The sequence below is a fragment of the Pelophylax lessonae genome (genome assembly GCF_965119305.1).
Source record: "Pelophylax lessonae genome assembly, chromosome: 1".
Taxonomy (NCBI): domain Eukaryota; kingdom Metazoa; phylum Chordata; class Amphibia; order Anura; family Ranidae; genus Pelophylax; species Pelophylax lessonae.
Genome location: NC_138768.1, coordinates 744,910,815 through 744,933,678, shown reverse-complemented (window position 1 = coordinate 744,933,678; position 22,864 = coordinate 744,910,815). Strand labels below are relative to the sequence as shown.

The following is a 22,864-nucleotide window of genomic DNA, read 5'->3' as shown; positions in this document are numbered from 1 at the left end:
AGGTTGTTCAAGTAGCCCAATACTGCAATCCCCCCCCCCCCCCCCCCGTTGGCGTAATAATGCTAGCACTGGGCCTAACACTTTTGTGAGAACCCCAGGAGCAGAGGCGAGAACAAAGGGTAAAGCCACAAACTGATAATGCTCTTCTCCCATGGCAAAGCGGACGAAGCGCTGGTGACCGGCACACATTGGAATGTGAAGACAAGCGTCTTTGATGTCGATTAAGGCAAGAAAATCCCCGATGCAGGGATGCCACCATGGTGCAAATGAACCCCATTCCGAACGTACGCACCCGTACAAAGCAGTTCAGTGCCTTGAGGTCCAGAATTGGACGCACCTTGCCTACCTTCCTGGGAACTGTAAACATGTTTGAGTAAAACCCCTTAAAAACGTTCCGATGTTGGAACCGGGACAATCACCCCTTGAAGGAACAGAGAAAGGAGTCTGCCTGTCAGTTTCACACACAATCACGGTAGCTGCAGCCACTGGATTGTGTTTTTATATGCCCCACTGTCAGGTCCATACGAAATAGGGACCTGGCAGCAAAAGGGTTAATGGCTTGTCAAACAAAACAATTATTTTTACTGCTATTACAATGCTGCGTTATAAAATGAAAAAGTGTATACGGTGATCATAGATTACCATTAAGATAGAGTGCTCATGCCCCACTACGTTATGGCATTAACCTGCAGGGGACCATTCTTCTCCTGTGGATGACAGTAGTGCACTTAGTTTTGCACTCCTTTGACCCAGATTTAGCGGATGTCACAGAGACGGTCCAGGTTCTGCAGGGATCTCAACAATAATGTCAGGATCCACCCAGATACCTGACTAGCTGCTGGCTCAGCCTCCCAGCTCACTGCCGAGAGCCTCAGCCAGCTGCTCCTGCCCCCTTCACAGTTAAGCACTCCAGTAAGAGTTGGAGGAGCAGAGAAGAGCAGTGACTGACAGTGACCGCTTTGTGCTAAGAGCAAACCTAAAAACTGAGCAATCAGTGGTCTTTAAACGCCCAGTTCTCTGTATAAAGCCGACGGGGGACAGCTGCAGCCACCTAGGGTAGTATAAATGTTTTTGTTAATTTTTTTATTCCAGCACTTCTCTTTGAAAGTAAGGAAGGTACACCAGACATGAGCAGTAGTACAAGATGTCCTTTGGCGCCTTCCATATATACCCACAAGATGCCCATACAATACATAAAACGTTTCCACATTCTTCTGTTACCCTTCAAAAGAATTTGTTTCATGACCAGTTAACATCAGCTATTAGACCTACAAAGAAGACCATTTATCATAGTCAGGTTCACATCTCAGATTGTGGGAAGACTACATAATGATAGGTGTGGGGTATGGGTTGGTTTCTCAGGCCATAAGGTGGGACTTTTACGGGCAAGTGATGGATACACAGTTGTATAAAATTATAATGACAATTTATTGTGGATAAATTTGTATATACAATAAAGATATTTTAAAAGACATTAGTGGTGATGTTTGGTGTTTGGGTTACAGACCCAAGGTGCATGGAAAATGCTAGTTTTGGAAAAAGAGTTTCCGTGACAATGGTGCAGTATGTGTGACTTATTTTTGATGAAAAGAGACTCTGTTTCTCCAGGCTAGGTTGCTTGGATGCATCACAGAGAATTCATCAAAAATGTTGACCCGACGCGTTTCGGCTAACAGGGTAGCCTTTGTCAAGGGTTTAGTGTCACCAAGTCTGTAGAAATAGTGACATATATATCAGAATTCTCATCATTTTCATATAGTGGGTTATATAATGACGGTATAATAAATACATACATTTTGACCCGTTTTTGGTGATGCTTATTCAAAATCTTAGAAGATCCGCAACGAGAACCAAATGTGAGCAACCTGCAGGTATGGTCAGTGGTAAATATTAAAGAATACTGAATAAAGCTGAATAAAGGTGCTAGCATACTTGATGGTGACATCAACTTACTAGATATTGCTCAGGTGTCCGTTTATGCCTGGGTTGGTCGATGAGATTATGCAGCAAATAAAATATATATATATACACATATATACACGCATATATGCATAAACATACAGCGAGGTACACACATGCACACATATATATATCCGCATACACACACGTGTATATCTGAAGGTCTGGCCAATCTGTGGGTATATAATATATATAGAGAAATTGGTATTTCAGATGTTTAAAGAAGGGAGGTAAAAGGAAAATACATTTTCCACTACTTACAGGATGTGTTACAAAAACACGGCTCAGGATAAATTGTAAGTTATTTTTCGGTGCAAAAAATGCAGCCGTCCTCAAAGTCCATGTCTTTTGTACAGGTGTTTGATACTGGAATTACATTTAACTCGTTTTAGACACAGGCAAATGGCGCCAAGTATGGTGCTTTTATTGGTTTGGCAAAGTGAGTAACACTTACGGTTGTTTGTAGGGGTTTTCTGCAAGTTGCGTCCGCTCTGTCTCCTCGCTTCCCTCGGTGTGAGGGTGAAGTGAGGAGACGCTGATTCCCCGGCCTTTTTAAAGCCCTTCGCGCGTGCGCACTGTGTGCCGCACGTACGGAGCTTCCTGTGTGACTGACGTCATTCCCTTGTTGTGCGCACGCGCTAGTAGGGTGCGCGCGCATCAGGGAGACTGGTCGCACATTATTGGCCGCCGACACGGGAGGGAGGAACTAAAATCCCGGGAGGGGGATTTTGCAGAGGATGGTATATTCCGGGGTTCCAAGTTTAACCCCTGGTTTACACAGGGGCTTTCCGTGCCGGGTGCGTTCTTCATGATTTTAACAGTTTCATCAGGGGTCGATGAGTTATATCAAGCATACATATATATATATATTTGAAAGTTATACAGTAAATAAAACTAAATGGTATATTAGTGTATAGTCTAGTATCATGAGTTTTAACAGCAGAAAAAATATACAAAAGGAAGGGGGCCTCATTGTATTCTGAAGAGCAAGAGTTTAGAGGTCCTGTGGGAATGAAGGGGGGGGAAAAAAGGGGAGAGGGAGAGAGAGAGGGGGGGGGGGGAAAGAAGGGTATTTATGTATTTTTTAGGGGATTTTGACCGTGAGGTGAGTTTGGCTTCTTTTTAGTTTTTGGGTTTTTGGGAGGTTTAGTGTTTAATCAGTTTTTCCTGATACGAAACCTTCCAGAAAAGGGCGATAGCTTGCTATTTCGTTTAGACCCGGAGGTACGGTGGCTTTTAGGTGCTGTATCCACCGTAGTTCTATTTGGAGGAGGCGTTTGTTCCAATCCCCCCCTCTATGGGGGATATGGATTCTGTCTAGAGCCATAAAGTTTATTCTGGGCATTTTGTAGCCATGTTGATACGCTACATGTCTTCCTAGTGGAAGGTCGGGATTGCAAAGGTCCATACTGTTTACATGTTTTCCAATTCTTTTTCCCATTTCTTGTTTTGTTTTCCCAACATAGTATGCTCCGCATTCGCATGTCATCAAGTAAATCACTCCCTTTGTTTTGCAATTTGCAAAGTGTCTTGGTATAAATTTTTCCCCATTTGGTAATGTGGTTTCCACGCATTTCTTAATGACGTTGCATTGCGCGCATGATCCACAAGGATATGTTCCTTTAGTTTTGCATGGGTCTTTTCTGATGTTTTCTTTAAATTCACTGTGTATGAGGTTTTGTTGTAGGGAGCCTGCTTTGCGATATGTTATTGATGGATTCTCGGAGACCAGATGTTTTATTTTGGGGTCCTCTTTTAGGATTGGCCAGTGTTTTTGGAGAATGTTTTTTATGGTGGGATGTTCGTTGGTGTATCTTAGTATAATCCGTGTGTTGTCTTGTTCTTGTTTTTCTTTGTATTTTTTGCCACTTATTTGTTTACAAACTCTCCAGAGATCAACAAAAAAACCTCTCCATAGACCATTGGATGGATAACACATCCACCTTTCTCACGATCCCTGGAAAGTAAAAAAATCTTCAAAAAACTTTTTCTTATACCCCATAAGGTCGCTCAGCAGGACCTTAACATATATCTACTACAAGCAAGCTAGGAGATCCATAAGTTTCCGCCCTCCAAGGCATAGAGCCTATTGGAGGAAAGGAAAATCGCATCTCCATAGCCAAACCGTCTATTGTTTCAACAATAGTCGATCCAAGGAAGAAACCCCCTCATTGATAACCATGGAGGACAAGCAGGACGGAGACCTAATGGGAACTGAATGGGAAAATCTAATGTCAGCCATCCAGAAAAACTTCCAAGGAAATGAACAACAAGATTCAGACATTACATCACTATTTAACAATCTCAAAAAACATCTTGAGAGAAAAGCAGCCCTACATTGGCACATAAGATCTTTTGAGAGGTACATAACGGAGGAAATCAACCCTGCTGGTTTGAGGATACAAATATTCCCAACTATGGACAACATCACTAACCAGATGAAAAAAGACTGGGAAAACGTCCTGAACGAGTGTTCAAAGAATCTAATGATACTACTTCAAGAAGAATACCTACGCCAAATAAAAAGTTTAGAAAACGACATCAAACTTATCTACGAGAAACTAACACCATTAAAAAAGACTGCTCTCTACAGCGAACAAGAAAAGAAACTCAAACAACATCTTGAGGAGTACAGTAAGGAAATACTAAAAAAGAAGGAGCAAAAATATTGGAGGGACAAAAACGCATTTAGCCAAAACCGAGCCTACAAATGGTCTAATCCCAGACTAAACAGAAGAACAAACTATAGACAACCTAGAAATGCAGGACAACAATACTCATCAGACTCCTCCTCCTACGCATCAGGAACTGAACAAAGAATGATAAGAAGGAGAGACGTACAGATCCCCCCACAAATTTATGAAACTGAAGATAGAGAAGAAGAACCTTACACCCTCGAACCTACCTCAACAAATGAAGAAGAAACGTCAGCACCCCAGAAAAATCATCAAATGTTCACAAGATCATATAAACCCAAGCAAAACCCTCCAAAAAAACAGAAAGGTTTTTTAGGGCAAACAGACCCGAAAACTCAGACGAAAACACAAAAACAGACAAAACCATAGAGATGGAAGGCGTAACCATCATAAACCTATCTTCACATACGCTAACCAAAGATCAAACAGAAGTATTGACATTAGGCTTATCCTTCTGTCCCAATAAAACATCTGATACTTTTGAAATCATAAAAGATATCAATTTATTCGCCCGAAAATTGCTCTTCAAAACAATGTATCAAAAAACACCAACGACAGAAAAACCACCCAACTTGACGGCAGCCGAGCTCAGAGCAATCAGAGACCTGAATATATTACTGGAAGAAGGAGGCCTGGAGGACTGGCCAGACGAAGACAACCAACCAGAAGGAGATGAAGACGAAGAGGAGGATCATACAACCCAAGAAAAAACAATACCAGAATTTAAAAAAAGATCTCAAAAATTTCCTCCACTTAACTTGAATCCAGCGATTGCTCTATTTGTTCGCGAAACAACTAAAGACATAGAAAAATTAAAACTCAAAAAAGATTACAAGACAAATAACCTTACCAGAAGACAAAAAGCAGCAATTAAAGAACTACAGAACCTTGAAGGCATTACAATAAAACCAGCCGACAAAGGAGGCAACATCGTACTCATGAGTAATGAAAAATACAAACAAATGTGTCTAAACATCCTGAATAACCCTGTCTGCTACAAACAAATATCTCCTGTAATGATCAACTCCTTCAAAGAAGACTTCTACCAAAAACTAGATAGAGCCCTACAAGAAGGGGCAATTACACAAACACTCTGGACCTTTATGAGAACCAAGCATCCTAGAACACCGACCTTCTATGCACTCCCAAAGGTGCACAAAAACAAACGAAACCCACCTGGAAGACCCATTATCTCAGGAAACGGCAACATAACAGAAGCCACAAGTCAGGTCATCGATGCACACCTCAGGCCCTATGTTACAACATTACCTTCATACATCAAAGACACCGTACACCTCCTACAAACATTAGAGGGCATAATCATACCCAAAAACGCTTTCCTAATCACGGTGGATGTGGAATCCTTATATAGCAACATCCCCCATAAAAAAGGTATAGAAGTTATCAAAAAAACATTAAGCCAAGGAAGCAACACCGATTTAAAATTCAATAACTTCATTATTCAAATGCTCGAATACATTCTCCACCATAACTTCTTTACCTTTGATGGAGTCTACTATCTACAAACATGTGGCGTAGCGATGGGCACAAGTTGTGCCCCATCCTACGCCAACATATACCTAGGAGCATGGGAACGAGACTTTCTAACAAAAGAGGAAAACAGTCTATATACCGACCATATCACACTATGGCAACGATATATAGACGATATCCTGATCGTATGGGACGGACCAGAAGAGCTAATTGAGGGATGCCTGAAAGCAATGAATACAAACTACAATATGTTCCTCACACTCAACTACAGCAATCATAAAGTTCCCTTCTTGGACACCTGGATTATAAAAGGAAAAAGAAGGCGCTATACGAACAACTCTATACAGAAAAGAGACAGCAGGAAACACGATCTTACATGCCACCAGTTTTCATCCGATACCTCTCAAGAAAGCCATCCCTTATAGTCAATACCTACGACTCAAACGGAACTGCAACCTAGACAAAGACTTCCAGGATGAAGCAAGACTCCTGACAAATAGACTACTCAAAAGAGGCTACACAAAGACCACACTAAGAAAAGCCTACAACAAAGCAAATCAACAAGAAAGACAACATCTTTTATTTCCAACTAAACAAATAAGTGGCAAAAAATACAAAGAAAAAGAAAAACAAGAACAAGACAACACACGGATTATACTAAGATACACCAACGAACATCCCACCATAAAAAACATTCTCCAAAAACACTGGCCAATCCTAAAAGAGGACCCCAAAATAAAACATCTGGTCTCCGAGAATCCATCAATAACATATCGCAAAGCAGGCTCCCTACAACAAAACCTCATACACAGTGAATTTAAAGAAAACATCAGAAAAGACCCATGCAAAACTAAAGGAACATATCCTTGTGGATCATGCGCGCAATGCAACGTCATTAAGAAATGCGTGGAAACCACATTACCAAATGGGGAAAAATTTATACCAAGACACTTTGCAAATTGCAAAACAAAGGGAGTGATTTACTTGATGACATGCGAATGCGGAGCATACTATGTTGGGAAAACAAAACAAGAAATGGGAAAAAGAATTGGAAAACATGTAAACAGTATGGACCTTTGCAATCCCGACCTTCCACTAGGAAGACATGTAGCGTATCAACATGGCTACAAAATGCCCAGAATAAACTTTATGGCTCTAGACAGAATCCATATCCCCCATAGAGGGGGGGATTGGAACAAACGCCTCCTCCAAATAGAACTACGGTGGATACAGCACCTAAAAGCCACCGTACCTCCGGGTCTAAACGAAATAGCAAGCTATCGCCCTTTTCTGGAAGGTTTCGTATCAGGAAAAACTGATTAAACACTAAACCTCCCAAAAACTAAAAAGAAGCCAAACTCGCCTCACGGTCAAAATCCCCTAAAAAATACATAAATACCCTTCTTCCCCCCCCCCCTCTCTCTCTCCCTCTCCCCTTTTTTCCCCCCCCTTCATTCCCACAGGACCTCTAAACTCTTGCTCTTCAGAATACAATGAGGCCCCCTTCCTTTTGTATATTTTTTCTGCTGTTAAAACTCATGATACTAGACTATACACTAATATACCATTTAGTTTTATTTACTGTATAACTTTCAAATATATATATATATATGTATGCTTGATATAACTCATCGACCCCTGATGAAACTGTTCAAATCATGAAGAACGCACCCGGCACGGAAAGCCCCTGTGTAAACCAGGGGTTAAACTTGGAACCCCGGAATATACCATCCTCCGCAAAATCCCCCTCCCGGGATTTTAGTTCCTCCCTCCCGTGTCGGCGGCCAATAATGTGCGACCAGTCTCCCTGATGCGCGCGCACCCTACTAGCGCGTGCGCACAACAAGGGAATGACGTCAGTCACACAGGAAGCTCCGTACGTGCGGCACACAGTGCGCACGCGCGAAGGGCTTTAAAAAGGCCGGGGAATCAGCGTCTCCTCACTTCACCCTCACACCGAGGGAAGCGAGGAGACAGAGCGGACGCAACTTGCAGAAAACCCCTACAAACAACCGTAAGTGTTACTCACTTTGCCAAACCAATAAAAGCACCATACTTGGCGCCATTTGCCTGTGTCTAAAACGAGTTAAATGTAATTCCAGTATCAAACACCTGTACAAAAGACATGGACTTTGAGGACGGCTGCATTTTTTGCACCGAAAAATAACTTACAATTTATCCTGAGCCGTGTTTTTGTAACACACCCTGTAAGTAGTGGAAAATGTATTTTCCTTTTACCTCCCTTCTTTAAACATCTGAAATACCAATTTCTCTATATATATTATATACCCACAGATTGGCCAGACCTTCAGATATACACGTGTGTGTATGCGGATATATATATGTGTGCATGTGTGTACCTCGCTGTATGTTTATGCATATATGCGTGTATATATGTGTATATATATATTTTATTTGCTGCATAATCTCATCGACCAACCCAGGCATAAACGGACACCTGAGCAATATCTAGTAAGTTGATGTCACCATCAAGTATGCTAGCACCTTTATTCAGCTTTATTCAGTATTCTTTAATATTTACCACTGACCATACCTGCAGGTTGCTCACATTTGGTTCTCGTTGCGGATCTTCTAAGATTTTGAATAAGCATCACCAAAAACGGGTCAAAATGTATGTATTTATTATACCGTCATTATATAACCCACTATATGAAAATGATGAGAATTCTGATATATATGTCACTATTTCTACAGACTTGGTGACACTAAACCCTTGACAAAGGCTACCCTGTTAGCCGAAACGCGTCGGGTCAACATTTTTGATGAATTCTCTGTGATGCATCCAAGCAACCTAGCCTGGAGAAACAGAGTCTCTTTTCATCAAAAATAAAAGTCACACATACTGCACCATTGTCACGGAAACTCTTTTTCCAAAACTAGCATTTTCCATGCACCTTGGGTCTGTAACCCAAACACCAAACATCACCACTAATGTCTTTTAAAATATCTTTATTGTATATACAAATTTATCCACAATAAATTGTCATTATAATTTTATACAACTGTGTATCCATCACTTGCCCGTAAAAGTCCCACCTTATGGCCTGAGAAACCAACCCATACCCCACACCAAACTCTAAAGGGACGGAGGCAAAACACAACTACAAACTCTCCAGAGATCAACAAAAAAACGACTACATAATGATATATTTCCAATAGTTATATACATTAGTGCTTGAGTGAGATTTTTTTTTTTGTTTCGGTTTCAATTATTTTTATTGAAAGTTTTCTGAAGAATAAAAAAAAGAACATTACAAAGTAAAGTGGCAAACAATCCTTGCCAGTCTTTGATCATTCAACAATATAACTACTTAGGAAGTACAAAAACAAAAGAATAGAAGTGGGGGCAAAAATAAAAGAAGGAAGTGGGGAGCACCTAACCAGATAACCCAATGTTGGTGTCCACTATGGTCACATACCAAAAAAAAAAAAAAAAAAAAAAAAAAAAAAACTTTTAACCTCCCTGGCGGTCTGATTATGTCCATTCTCAAATTTTCCAGGCACAAAGTACTGGAAAAGCACAGGCAGGGCACTGGAAAAGTCACCAGGTGCAATCCTGTGCTGAAATGGCATGATACAGTGTAATCCGTTAGGATCACAGCTTTGTATCATGTCATTTGTGTATTTACACTTTTGAATTTGCCGCCGGTTCCACCCCCCTGCGTCGCAACGCTCGCAGGGAAGGAACCAGAAGGCAATCGGCCGTGCACAGAGCGGGGAGAGAGTGTGTGGACGCCGGGGAGGACGGCGGGGGAGCGCAGGGAGTAACATTGCAGGGTAATCCCGAGTGTGGCTCGGGGTTACTGCTTTTGGTACTGAAAGTTAACCCCGAGCCACACTCGGGAATACCACTAAGGAGGTTAAAAAAAAGGTAGTTGCATACCAGAGACCTATAGAGCCGAGAGCTTGTTCAGGGTCAGATCTAGAGATCCGTCTATGGCCCATTTCTAGGCCCTAAGGCTTTATTAAAAAATATTGTAAAACCTATGGGATGTTCGACAGAAGTATAATATATCGGACTTGTTTTATAAACTTCTAATACTTTCTCCACTATCCCAACACAATGAGGACATTAATGGAAATGCCACTTCCCAATGCTGCTGATTTATGAATTAAAAGGTGTAAAAAGGGGTGGGGGGGGGACAGGTATTGGTCGCAGGACCGGCATAACAAGAAGAAAAGAAGGAAAAAAAAGACAGAGAGAAGAGAAGGAAGAAGAGAAGGAAGAAGAGAAGATAGGGGGTCCATTCGGATATCTGAAGCCAACCACTTCTGGAGTTAGCGCCTCATGTCCGGAACCTGCCAATAGATAAGCCAGGGCGACCATATTTTGTTTGTCTCGCAAGACACTAATAATTTTTTAATTGAGCATTATCCACAGGAGTTTACGCTTCTTTAGGGTTATGTCTATAACTGGGCTTTCCCAGGAGGTAGCAATAGCAGTTTTGTCTGCCAGGAAAATTAAGTATATTAAAGGTTTGTGGGACATGGTTTGCTCCCCTGTATTTTTCATTTATATCTAAAAAATAAAAATGAAGAAGGTGGGAGACTCTGGAACTCAAGGAGGGAGATCTGGCTGCAGAGATGCCAAAATTATAGTTTAGTATATTGTGTTCATATATGCTACGGGTAAATTACTCACCACATCACACTGCCAGGTTGGACTTGCACACAGTCGTTCAGCCACCTTTTTTCCACAAAGACATTTTTGCTTGCTGACTCTGGGGCATGGCAGGCATTCTCCTTTAATAAGCAAGTCCAAAGAAAACAGTTTATAAACTTTATAGCTTAAGCCGATGTGCCTTTTAATGCAGGAAAAACTGCAAATGATAGGGATTTTTTAAAAGCAGTTGCTATTTGCTTACTACTGCTTTGTAACACAGAAATTATTAAAACATATGATGAACGTGGTCAGAATATACCTTTATGGCAATGATTTTCACACTTGTGTTGCCCACACAACAGCATTCTCCCACATGACTGCTGACAAGACCAATCTTTGGCACTGCACCTGCGTGGAATAGGCTTCGCCTTCTTGCAAAAACAAGTGATGGTAACCATCTTTGGACAAGGTGGGCAAGGTCCTAAATACAGGTAGACAAGGAGATAGGTTACTGATGAAATAACTCCAGCTGCAAGAGGTAAAACAAATTTATAATACCATAGAACAATGCTTAATGTGCAAAAATGGGTTTTAGGTCCTGAATGTGGAACGCAAGCTAAACTGTTAAATACACATTGTAGCTGCATGCAGGAAACTTTTTTTCCTCCCCCAGTTATTTAGTACTGTTCAGATATTCATGTTTCTCGCACACTACTTCCAAACAACCATAATGTGCGCCACATATCAAGGCATTAGGGGACCTCCTGTGTCACCTTCTAGCCTTCGGTCTCACTGGACTGTGAATGAACATCGCTCGGCTGCCAAGGTCATTCCTGTGTTCTCTACTCTGGTAATCTCCCTGAACACCTCACTCCTGCTCCCAATACAGGTCAGAATAATAGCAACAATGCTGGCACTGTAACCCCCTTTCTGCTGTGCAGGTATGTGAGGTTAAGAAATAAATTACACACACACACACACACACACACACACACACACACACATACATACATACATACATATATATATACATATATACACACACACACATAGAGACACTGTGTGTGTTTATACACTCACTGGTCACTTTATTATTATTATTATTATTATTATGTACACACACACACACACACTTGATCCGGCGCACAGATGCCGCCCTGTAGCAGTAAAACTGCTATGAGACGGACAGCAAGTGGGTAAGCAGGTATGAATGTCTAGGCAAAGTGTGCATTTATCACAGATAAAAGAAAAAAACTTTACCAATAATAATTCTGCCTAAGCATAAAGTAGAACTGCATATAACTAGCTCATTATATACACACACACACACACACACACATACATACATACATACATACAGGCTATCCACAAGGTTTAGGAGTGTGTCAATGGGAGTGTTTGACCATTCTTCCAGAAGAACATTTGGGAGGTCAGGCACCGATGTTGGAGAGAGGGCCTGACTCACAGTCTCTGCTCTAATTCATCCCAAAGGTGTTCTATTAGGTTAAGGTCAGGACTCTGTGCAGGCCAGTCAAGTTCCTCCACCCCAAACTCGCTCATCCATGTCTTTATGGACCTTGCTTTGTGCACTGGTCCAAATCATTTGATGGTGTGGGGTTGCTTGTCTGGGTTTGGCCCCTTAGATTTAGTGAAGGGACCTCTTAAAGTGGAGTTCCACCCAGGGAAAGCTTTTTTTAAATAAAAATACCCCCGGGACAGTCAGGGCTAGTACATTCCACAATGCCTAGACTCTGATCTGTCCCGGGTTGCACTTACCTTTTAGAAGAAATACTTACCTTGAAAAAGTATTGTCCAGCGCTGCCATCTCAGGTGTGGGCAGCTTGAAGCCAGCGCGATCCTCTTCTGTGTCCTCTTCCGTCTTCTTCGGTCCCACGATGCACTGCACCGGCACCGCCGTCACTTCCGGGACTGCAGCGTCATCCCTGCACGCCCAGAAGCTGTTTAGCAAGGTATGACGGCGCCTGCACCGGAACTGACATCGGGGCCAGTGCAGGCACATTGATTCCTGGGAGCGATGACGTTCAGCTCCCAGGAATCATTGCAAGCCATGAAGTGACGAATCGCCGTGGCCGCCGAGGGGGAAGAAGAGGAAGTAAGGTAAGTATATTTTCTTCTAAACCAGGTAAGTAAAAGAAAAAAAAAAAATTGCGATTATCCATTTGTTTTTCAGGTGACCCCGGGCATGAAGATGGAGGCAAGTTTAATTTTAGGGTGGAACTCTGCTTTAACCACTTAAGCCCCGGAGGATTTGGCTGCTAAAAGATCAGGGGGTTTTTTGCGATTTTTTACTGCGTGACTTTAACGGACAATTGCGCGGTTGTGCGACGCTCTACCTAAACTAATTTCACGTCCTTTTTTTTCCACAAACAGAGCTTTCTTTTGGTGGCATTTGATCACCTGTGCGATTTTTTGATCATGCGCTATAAACAAAAAAAGAGCGTCAATTTTGCAAAAATAACAATATTTTTCACATTTTTTTATATGAAATTCCCCCAAAAAAAAAAAAAATGTAAAAATCAAAATTTTTTAACATTTTCGGCCAATTTGTTTTATGCTACATATGTTTGGGAAAAAAAAAAAAAAAAAAAAAAAAAAAAAAAAAAAATCGCTAAAAGCGTATTTTGATTGGTTTGCGCAAAAGTTATCGCGTTTACTAACAAATGGAAAGATTTTTGTCATTTTTGGTGTTTTTTTTTTTTTTTTAACGCGTAATGGCGGCGATCTGCGATTTTTTTTGCGGTACTGCAACATTGCGGCGGACAGATCGGACCCTTGACTGACATTTTTGACACTTTTGGGGTTACCAGTGACATTACTGCAGTAATCAGTGCTATACATATGCACTGTTACTGCAAAAATGACACTGGCAGGGAAGGGGTTAACTGTATTGGAGAGGGAGGGGTTAAGTGTGTCCTAGGGGCGTGATTCTAACTGTATAGGGACATGGCTATTGGTGTAAAAACAGAGATCAACGGTCCTACATAGTAGAACCGTCTGATCTTCATTTTTACACCAGGGAGAATGGCAGGCGGCTTGTTTACATAAGCCGTCCGTCTTTCTCCCTTCACCGGAGCGATCGTGAGTGACCGGCGGACGATCGGGTCCGCCGGTCACACGCACTGACTTGTCAGTGAACGAGCCAGGGCGGGCGGGCGCGCGCCCGCCCGCAATTGGCTCACAAGTCAGTGACAGGCGAGTGACGTATCCATACGTCACTCTGCCTGGCCGGGGCTGACCGCAGCAGTGTATAGTCGTGCGGCGGTCGGCAACCGGTTAAGGTGTCAGCATACCAAGATATTTTGGACAATTTTATGCTTCCAACTTTGTGGGAACAGTTTGGGGATGTCTCCTTCATGTTCCAAAATGACTGCTCACCAGTTCACAAAGCAAGGTCCATAGAGAAATGAATGAGCGAGTTTGGGTAGAGGAACTTGAATGGCCTGCACAGAGTCCTGACCTTAACTTGATAGAACACCTTTGGGATGAATTAGAGCAGAGACTGCGAGCCAGGCCTTCATGTCCAACATCAGTGCCTGACCGCCTCACAAATGCGCTTCTGGAAGAATGGTCAATCATTCCTATAGACACACTCCTACACCTTGCGGACAGCCTTTCCAGAAGAGTTGAAGCTGTTATAGCTGCAAAGGGTGGGCCAACTCACTTGAACCCTACAGACTACAGACTAAGATGCTATTAAAGTTCATGTGCGTGAAAAGGTATGCGTCCCAATACTTTTTGTAATATTGTGTGTAATGATATATATGATAGACCGATATGTTTTTTCAGAGCCGATATCGATATTTTGGTCACAACGTATCGGTATCGGCCAATATGGGCCGATATTTATGTACATGTAAAGTTTTGAGAAATAAAGACACATTTTTGACACAAATCTGGTACTGAACATGTTAATTTTTGTTTAATGTTTAATGGCTGGCTTGCTGGAACCCTGTGGTGGGTGGGTGGGTGGCTGGCTGGCACCCTGTGGTGGGTGGCTGGCTTGCTGGCACCCTGTCTGTGGGTGGCTGGCTGTCTGACAACCTGTGGTAGGTGGGTGGCTGTAGATTGGAAGGACATATCAACCAACCGACACTATGTATAATTTTCCTTGTTTGTATATTGTTCTGCTTTGCAGAAGAACTTACAAAGAGCTTATTTTTTTACCATGAATATTTATACCTACCAAGATTACAACTGATTCAGATGTAAACCCAACACGCTGTGTGTGTTCATAAGGGAATTTAAAGCTAAATATATGAATATACACCCCTTTTCCCCTTATCACTCTTTGCCAACACTGCTTTCAAGGAGACCATTATTTAATGAGCTTGGATTGACAGCCAGATTGCCAGATATAGGAGCACTCGCAGCAGAGGCGGTGAAAAAATACGGGGCTCCTGTGCACTACAGGAAATTCCCTTTACTATGTCAGTCACACCTCAGAGTGCTCCATTACCCCTAGTAACTCATTCAAAGGAAACAATTTCAAACTCTCTAAAATGGAGATTATATGTAATGTCAAAGTCACTCACACTTGTGTTGCAACTCGTGTGCTGCAATCACACAGCTGCTGTTGCTGGAACCTATTCCTAGCGGCAGAGGCAAGGACAGGTTTAATGGCAATCAGAAATAACTCACTGACCTGAATCGCCAGCAGCATCCCAGTGCACAAGTATAAGTAACTGCTTACATATGACAGCACTATATTCACAGGATCAAAGAATTTACATAGTTACATAGTTAGTGAGGTTGAAAAAGACATCCGTCTATCCAGTTCAACCTATGATGTGTGTGTGTGTGTTTGCTATTAACCGTACATTGTATACCCCTGTATGTTGTGGTCTTTAAAGGTGCCCATCTAATAGTTTTTTTGAAACTATCAATGCTCCCTGCTGCTACGACTGCTTGTGGAAGAGAATTCCCCATCCTTACCGCTCTTACAGTGAAGAACCTCTTACGCACTTTAAGGTTAAACCGCTTTTCCTCTAGTTTTAGTGAGTGGCCACGTGTCTTATTGTATTCCCTTTCTCTGAAAAGTTTGTTCCTTATGCTAGGGTCGCCAGTACAGTATTTGTACATTGATATCATATCCCCCCTCAATCGTCTCTTCTCCAGAGAGAATAAGTTCAGTGCTTGTAGTCTTTCCTCATAGCTGATGTCCTCCATTCCCCTAATTATTTTTGTTGCCCTTCTCTGGACTCTTTCCAGTTCCAGCACATCCTTCCTGAGGACCGGTGCCCAGAACTGGACAGCATACTCCAGATTTAAAATAGTATCCTTTTTCTGCGTTACCTAGGGTAAAGGAACACCAATATGCTGATGTAGGACCTTTCTTTTAAATCATATGGTGGCTTCTACTGACAAAGTCTAGCATTGCGGATCTCTACAGGCTTGAGGATCAGTTCATTTCGGAATCACCCAGCATTTCTTTAAAGAATCAAAGATAAACACTTCCAAATAATATACCAGCAGTTAAGGTGAAATTGCTTATAAGGATCTCTTATTTGATCTGCAATGTAGCAAACTTTTATAGTCAAGTCGCATTGCTATATGGTTCATTTCTATGCTTACCTGGATGGCACAAGAGCAAGCATTTGTGACCACAAGATGGCTTAAATTCTCTTTCGCAAACTTGGCCACAAGAATGAGGTACAAGCCACGGGTCCAGTGGTGGGTCTTCTACTTTACTACAATAACAGTAATATCTGGCAGGAGTCTGGGTTCGCTTGTATTCATATCGACACTTGGGGCTAAAAGCCAAAAAAAAAAAAAAAACAGCAGTATTACAAAAAGGCAGGCATCAAGTTTTAAGGCTCCTTTCACACATACCGTCCATTTGTCATCCATCCGTTGACGGATGAAAAACGGACATCAATGCATCTCTATGTAAAAATGGATGACAACGGATGATCATCCGTTAACATCCGTTTTCAACCACTTCCGTCAATGTCCGTTTTTCGGAACGGATGAAAGCCCTATTTTTCACCCGTCAAAAAAACGGATCGGACGAAAAATGGATATAAAAAAAGGGACAGATGGTCCGTTTTTCATCCGTTTTTGCATTGGTAGTGGATGTAAAAAAGAAAACAGGATGAAAAACAGACGAACAACGGACAAACAAACGGACAAACAAACGGACAAACAAACGGACAAACAAACGGACAAACAAACGGACAAACAACGGACGAAAAACGAATACATTTTGAGGTGACTGAACTGATGAACTGAACGGACCGGATGTGTGAAAGGGGCCTAATTAATGTGCATTAGAATTAGACAATGTGTGCAGTTCTGATCTTAATCTTAAGCTGGATACATACTATCCAACTTTTGTGGTTAGATTTCCTTCAGATTTACCTTTTCTTAGTAGTGCAAGGGCCTGCCAGATTGCATACAAATTGAAAGTGTTTAGGTTCAACCTCATATTATATGGTTTTGGCAAGTCTAAAGGAAAAAGTCTTCAGAAAATCTGTGTATGGCCCATAAGGCACAGTGCCTGACTGCATCCATAGATTTAAGTGCGTTGACAGTTATTTGTAGCATCCAAAAATAATTCAGCAAACAGCAATGACTGCTAGGTTTAGCTGGAAGAATTCGGAGCAGAGAAGTGAGCTGGAAGTTCAGCGCCCTCCTCCTCCACCCATTCACAGAGCGCAGCACGATTCGCACATGCGCAGAAGGAAATTGCCTGTAAAGCCGCAATGACTCACTGCCGGTTTCCCTTAGCTGAGATGGCGGCGCCTGCACCCGAAAGCTGATTCAAGAATCGGCTCCAGTCGAGGACACCACCTGATGCATGGACAGGTGTGTGCCCTAATAGTAAAAGTCAGCAGCTACAGTATTATTATTATTGTATATTATTAAAAATATATATATTTTTTGGAAAGGCGGGGGGAACAGAACTCCACTTTGTGTCCCGGTTCACATTTGTGCGATGCAGGAATGCTGCCAATATACAGCGTTTTCCCGCATCGCATCCGCACCCCTGGCAGTTCACACTGCCATATGTGATACACAGGGGGTGTCAATTAAAAGTTAACGACACCCCCAGTTGAGATCGCATATCGCAGTGCGATCTGCAAGATCGCACAGAATCGGATCACACTAGTGTGAACCACCATGCGATCCGATTCTGCTGCGGATTAAAAAAAGGGTCATGTGCGTGTTTAGTGCGATTGTGGTGCGAATTCAGCCATACAAACTGTATCACAGAGATCGCATGTAATTTAGGAGCAGTGCGCTCCGAATTATATGCGATCTCTGTGATCGCACAAATGTGAACCGGCACCAAGTTAAAACTTGTGAATTTTTGCACCTTTAGACTGGAACTAGATGTCAAGTCCCTGAGGTTACTGCTCTGCAATTCTGACCTCCCAGTTAAGAAGTCACCATGCCATCCATTTTTTGGTGATGTAACCCGATCAAGAACCATGGATGTTGTTATCCAAGTATCTCTTTACTTGGGGGCCCCTTATTGACCTTGTGGTGCAGCACAAAAATAAGAAGGCAAAGCCTCAATAGGTTCACCAGCTTCCCACTGAATTTCATCCAAACTGAATACTTTGAAAGCCCATGACTTGCAAATCTGGAGTTTTGATTTTACTCACTACATGCTTGTTCCAGGTCCAGGCCTTAGAGAGTACTGGAGCCAGCAATAGCCAGGTATATTGCATTTTCGGAAGGCGATTAGTAATGACAGCCCGCAGTTTTGTTCTCAATATAGATTTAATTTAATGTTGTAAACAATTTATAAGAAAACAGACAAAAGACTATTCTATATTTATATCCATCCTGTAACTGTATATACAACTTACCAATTTCCCTTACTTCCTGTTCCAACAACTTACACCTTGTGTGGGCAAGGCGCCCTTTTCTATCTAGGTATTCCTAAGCACCATTTACGTACTGTGGGGTGGATTTACTAAAATTGAGTGCAATATCTGGTGCAACTCTTCGCTTTGAATTCAACCCCTGTATTCCCTTTGTTATCCTTCCTTGTTAGAACTAATTTGTAAAGCTCCAAGGAAGATCACCATTAAATTTATATGTGAAATATATAAATATGTCAAAACTGCTTAAAAGAGGGACTGAAAGTTTTATTCCGATATGCTAAATGTCTAGGAATTAAAATTGTATAAATTTATTGTCCCTTCTGATTTATTTTTATTCACTGATCACAGATATACATTTTATACAAAAAAAAAAAAAAAAAAATCAGGCAATCCATACATTAAACAAATGATCTGATTTCTGAATTTTTACATACCACGGCCAAGGGTAATCTTTCTTTTCAAAGTCATCATCTGTGAGTGAAGACACAAGGAATATGCTGTCCTTGGCCCATTTCTGGATGCACGGCATGTGAAATATGCAATAACAGGCACAGCAGCTCCAGACCTACAAGGGAGCCATTCATAATTAGAACTCCTGATCTTACATGGACACAGTGTTCCAATTAAATACATCAATACAGGATGACAGATCAATAATAAACAAAACATACAAACAAAGCACCACTCTTTTTCTATGAGGTTCTGGATTATTTATAAAAAAGGTAGCACTAAATGATGTTTGCAATTCAAACATATAAACACTAAATTATTGTCTGTAAGGACACCAGACGTTGTGTGTAAGCGATTTGCCTATAATATCCTTCTTTCTTCTGAAGTGTGGATTACTAGCACAGCTTGATGTTAATGAGATGTAGTTTATCTGTCCACACAGAGCCTGGATTTGCTAAGAAAATGTCATCCCGTAGATGAGGCACTCTTTGGTTGCATTGAAAAAGCTGTAAAAAGGCTGTGTTAGACCTGCAAAGGTTGATCCATCTGGTAAGAGGCGATTCCTCTTGTGTGCAGTGGAGCACGGTGTATTTAAATAGGTTCACAATTTGATACAGGAAAAATCACCTTTGAATGGATGTTGGGAATCTACACCTGATCACACAATCTTGTGCATGGGACTTTTTCATCTATTTAACCATGGACTCAGTTTTGGTTTAATTATTTCACTTTGTTTGTGAAACAACAATCTTTTTAATTGATATCATTAGTGATGTTTTTAACACTGTTAGTCAGCGCAAAGCCCCGTCCATCCCTATTCTTGGATAGGGAAATGGGAGGAAGGGACACTTGCTGCCAGGTTTGATTATGTTCTATTAGCATAGAAACACAGAAGCTCGGCGGCAAGGTCATTTCCAGCTATGTCCTAAATGCCCTGAGAGTGAACACGGTTCTGTGCATCACCCTGCATATGAGAGCTATCGCGACTGGAAACAAGAGAAACTAAATAAGCAAGTTTTTTTTTTTTTTTTTTTTTTTAAACACACCAAAAAGGTCACTGCCTGTTTAAGCTTGCTTTTGTCAGCTGACAGATAATTTTGTTGATAGTAAGGGTTACAACTTTAGGCAGTAGACTTCCTTCATTCAGCCTGCCTGGCTATTGTATTGTAATAACCAAACAGCAACTGGCTGACTGCAGTCCCGATTTGGCCGAAAAATATCGGCTAGGCTCTGTCAATCTTCAGATCAAAATTTGTTGAGAACTAAAACATTCATATCTTCTAGAGAGGGGTCTGGTGAGAAATGTAAAAGAGGCGTGTAGTAAACTTCTTCATGTTCTTTTACAGGGTGTCTATGAAGACTCATTCTTTTTCGTAATTTCTGTCCTGTTCCACTAATTTTACATCCCTGGTTGCACTTGTTGCAATAAATCAGGTACACCACATGACTGGAGTGGCAGCCACCATATATGATCCTGTAATACTGAGGAGTGTGGGATGTTTTCTATTGAATTATTCTGATGCACAGTTTGCAGTGTTAATTGTTGCAAGGTTTTGTTCACTTGTTTGCGACCTTGTAGTAATAAATCTAATTTGAATAGTTGCCTGAAGGAAAGCATCAGGAGGTGTTGGAAGATTCAATGTTTCAAATAATTTTAATAGAAAAGAGGTTAAGAAAAACTATGTTAAAATTATGATTTTTAAGATATACGATAGGTATTTTTCAAAAGTCATTCTATTTCAACCTGATGTTTCTTTAAAAAAAAAAAAAAAATCCAAAAAAATGAAAATATAATTTCATAGTAACTATAGCATGAATGAGGGCATTCTAAATTCTATGTATCAAACTGCTAACAGCTATCAACTGCTTTGCCTAGTTCTACTCTTGGGCCCTGGTACAATTGCTATATTGTGGCTGGTTACAACTCGCCAGTAAGAATACTTATCCACTTTCATGATGTTGCTTGGTGGCCGTACAATTTAGGGATTGCTTCCTCCCTGATGGAATTGCTGCAAAAACGTCTCTTGCTAATGATAGAGTGACACTTGGTCAGTGAAAAAGTAGTATTGAGGTATCAGGAGTATAGTGATCCTTTTGCGGGTGAAGATTACAAGTGTAACATGTACCTTATGAAGAATGTCAAAATATTTTTATTACCGTAGTTATAATAAAACTAACAAAAAGTATTGTTAAAAAAAAAAAAAAAAAAAATGTCAAAAATATTGTTGTGCTGTGCCTTTTTCAACTTGTCCCTTACTAAAAAATTAATAATAATAATAATGATAATAGGAAATAAAAAGATTTACAGACACAATTTTTTAAATTTAAAAAGGAAAATTGGAGCTACAACATTTTTAGGTGGTTGTAAAAAGGTAAAAGCCTTTGTTTACCTTAACGCATTCTCTACATTAAAGTAAAAAACCGTAGTGGTAGTACGACCCCCCCCCCCCCCCAGCGCCCCCCAAATACTCACAAGAACACAATCTAGATCCAGCGCTGTGTATTTCTGCATCAGCTCTTCTCCCCTCCTCTGACTCTCACAGGCTTGGCAGGGGAAGCCAATGGCTCCTGTTGCTGTCAATCAAACCCTGTGAGCAGAGAGCAGAGGAGGGGGGGAAGGTAGGAGCCAGGAGTACTGGCAGGGGACCCCAGAAGAGGGGGGATCAGGACTGCTCTGTGCAAAGCCATTGTGCAGGGAAGGAAAAGTATGAAATGTTTGTTAGTTGTAAAAAATAAGAACCAAAAGTTTTACAATCACTTTAAACTGAAAGGAGGAGATGTAAAGAAAATGTACCTAAAAATTCAGATGATTTAAAATGGTTATGTTTTTGAAAAAAATTATGTAGAACATAATGCTATAGTATAGGGATATATATATATATATATATATATATATATATATATATATATATATATATATATATATATATATATATATATATAGCGAGTACTGTCTATAATAACCAATCAGCTATCACCTTCTGTTAAGTGAGGCTAAAATCCAATTGGTTGCTATAGACAATATCATTTTTTCCATTGCAGCAATTCATACAGGAGTCTACAATAACACAGCACTTACAGCTTGGTTTCTCTTCACTGAAGCAATGCATATCAAGCAAGTCACAGCTCCAGACTGAAAAGCCTCGCTCATGTATTGTTTGGTGCGTACCAATTCACTGACATCGCCATCTGTGAAGGTAAAATAATCATATGGAATAAAAACATTTGAGTATGCCAGTCCAAAACATGTCATGTAGGCGTTTTCCTATAACCTGACACCTAGTGTTCCAACTACCTTAAAGGAGACCTGTGAGGATAGAAAAATAAAGGGGTGCCATACAGGTTTCAGAGCAATCACCCTTGAACTGGATTTACTCCTTAGTGAGTTACACACCTGGAACAAGTGTGCAGCTCAGACTTTTCACACATCAATGATTACCTCCATTTTCCATTTCAAGAATTCATCAGGCAACATCATGCATATAGCTTATAGGCAAAAAAACGGTAAATAACTTTTCTAAACCTATCTGCATTTAAAACAACATTATTGCAATTGCAGAGACAACAGCCTTAAAGTGATAATAAACCAGAACTGTTTAATTTACATTTTCCCTTCTATTTCTGTATATGGATGGTGGCAATGTAATGATTTTATAAAAAAAAAAAAAAAACACACACAGCACATCTAAGTACCTTTTTCTAGTCGATATACAGCTGCCACATGACCCAGCCCTTTCCCAGCCTGTCTGCAGGGAAACATAAGCAGGAGGAGCTTCTAGTCCTCTGCT

General features: G+C 41.0%; 1 protein-coding gene across 2 annotated transcripts in view; it reads right to left on the bottom strand.

Annotated features, from left to right (window-relative positions):
- The window catches only part of NFXL1 (nuclear transcription factor, X-box binding like 1), a 212,374-nt gene that overhangs the window by 171,741 nt on the left and 17,769 nt on the right, over positions 1-22,864 (bottom strand). For both annotated transcript variants that reach the window (XM_082259587.1, XM_082259588.1), the window contains exons 4-8: positions 22,156-22,265; positions 19,061-19,191; positions 16,366-16,544; positions 11,093-11,254; positions 10,813-10,913 (exon numbers count right to left, since the gene is read on the bottom strand). In XM_082259587.1, coding sequence (XP_082115713.1) covers positions 10,813-10,913; positions 11,093-11,254; positions 16,366-16,544; positions 19,061-19,191; positions 22,156-22,265 — 683 coding nt within the window. The remainder of the gene's footprint in view (positions 1-10,812; positions 10,914-11,092; positions 11,255-16,365; positions 16,545-19,060; positions 19,192-22,155; positions 22,266-22,864) is intronic.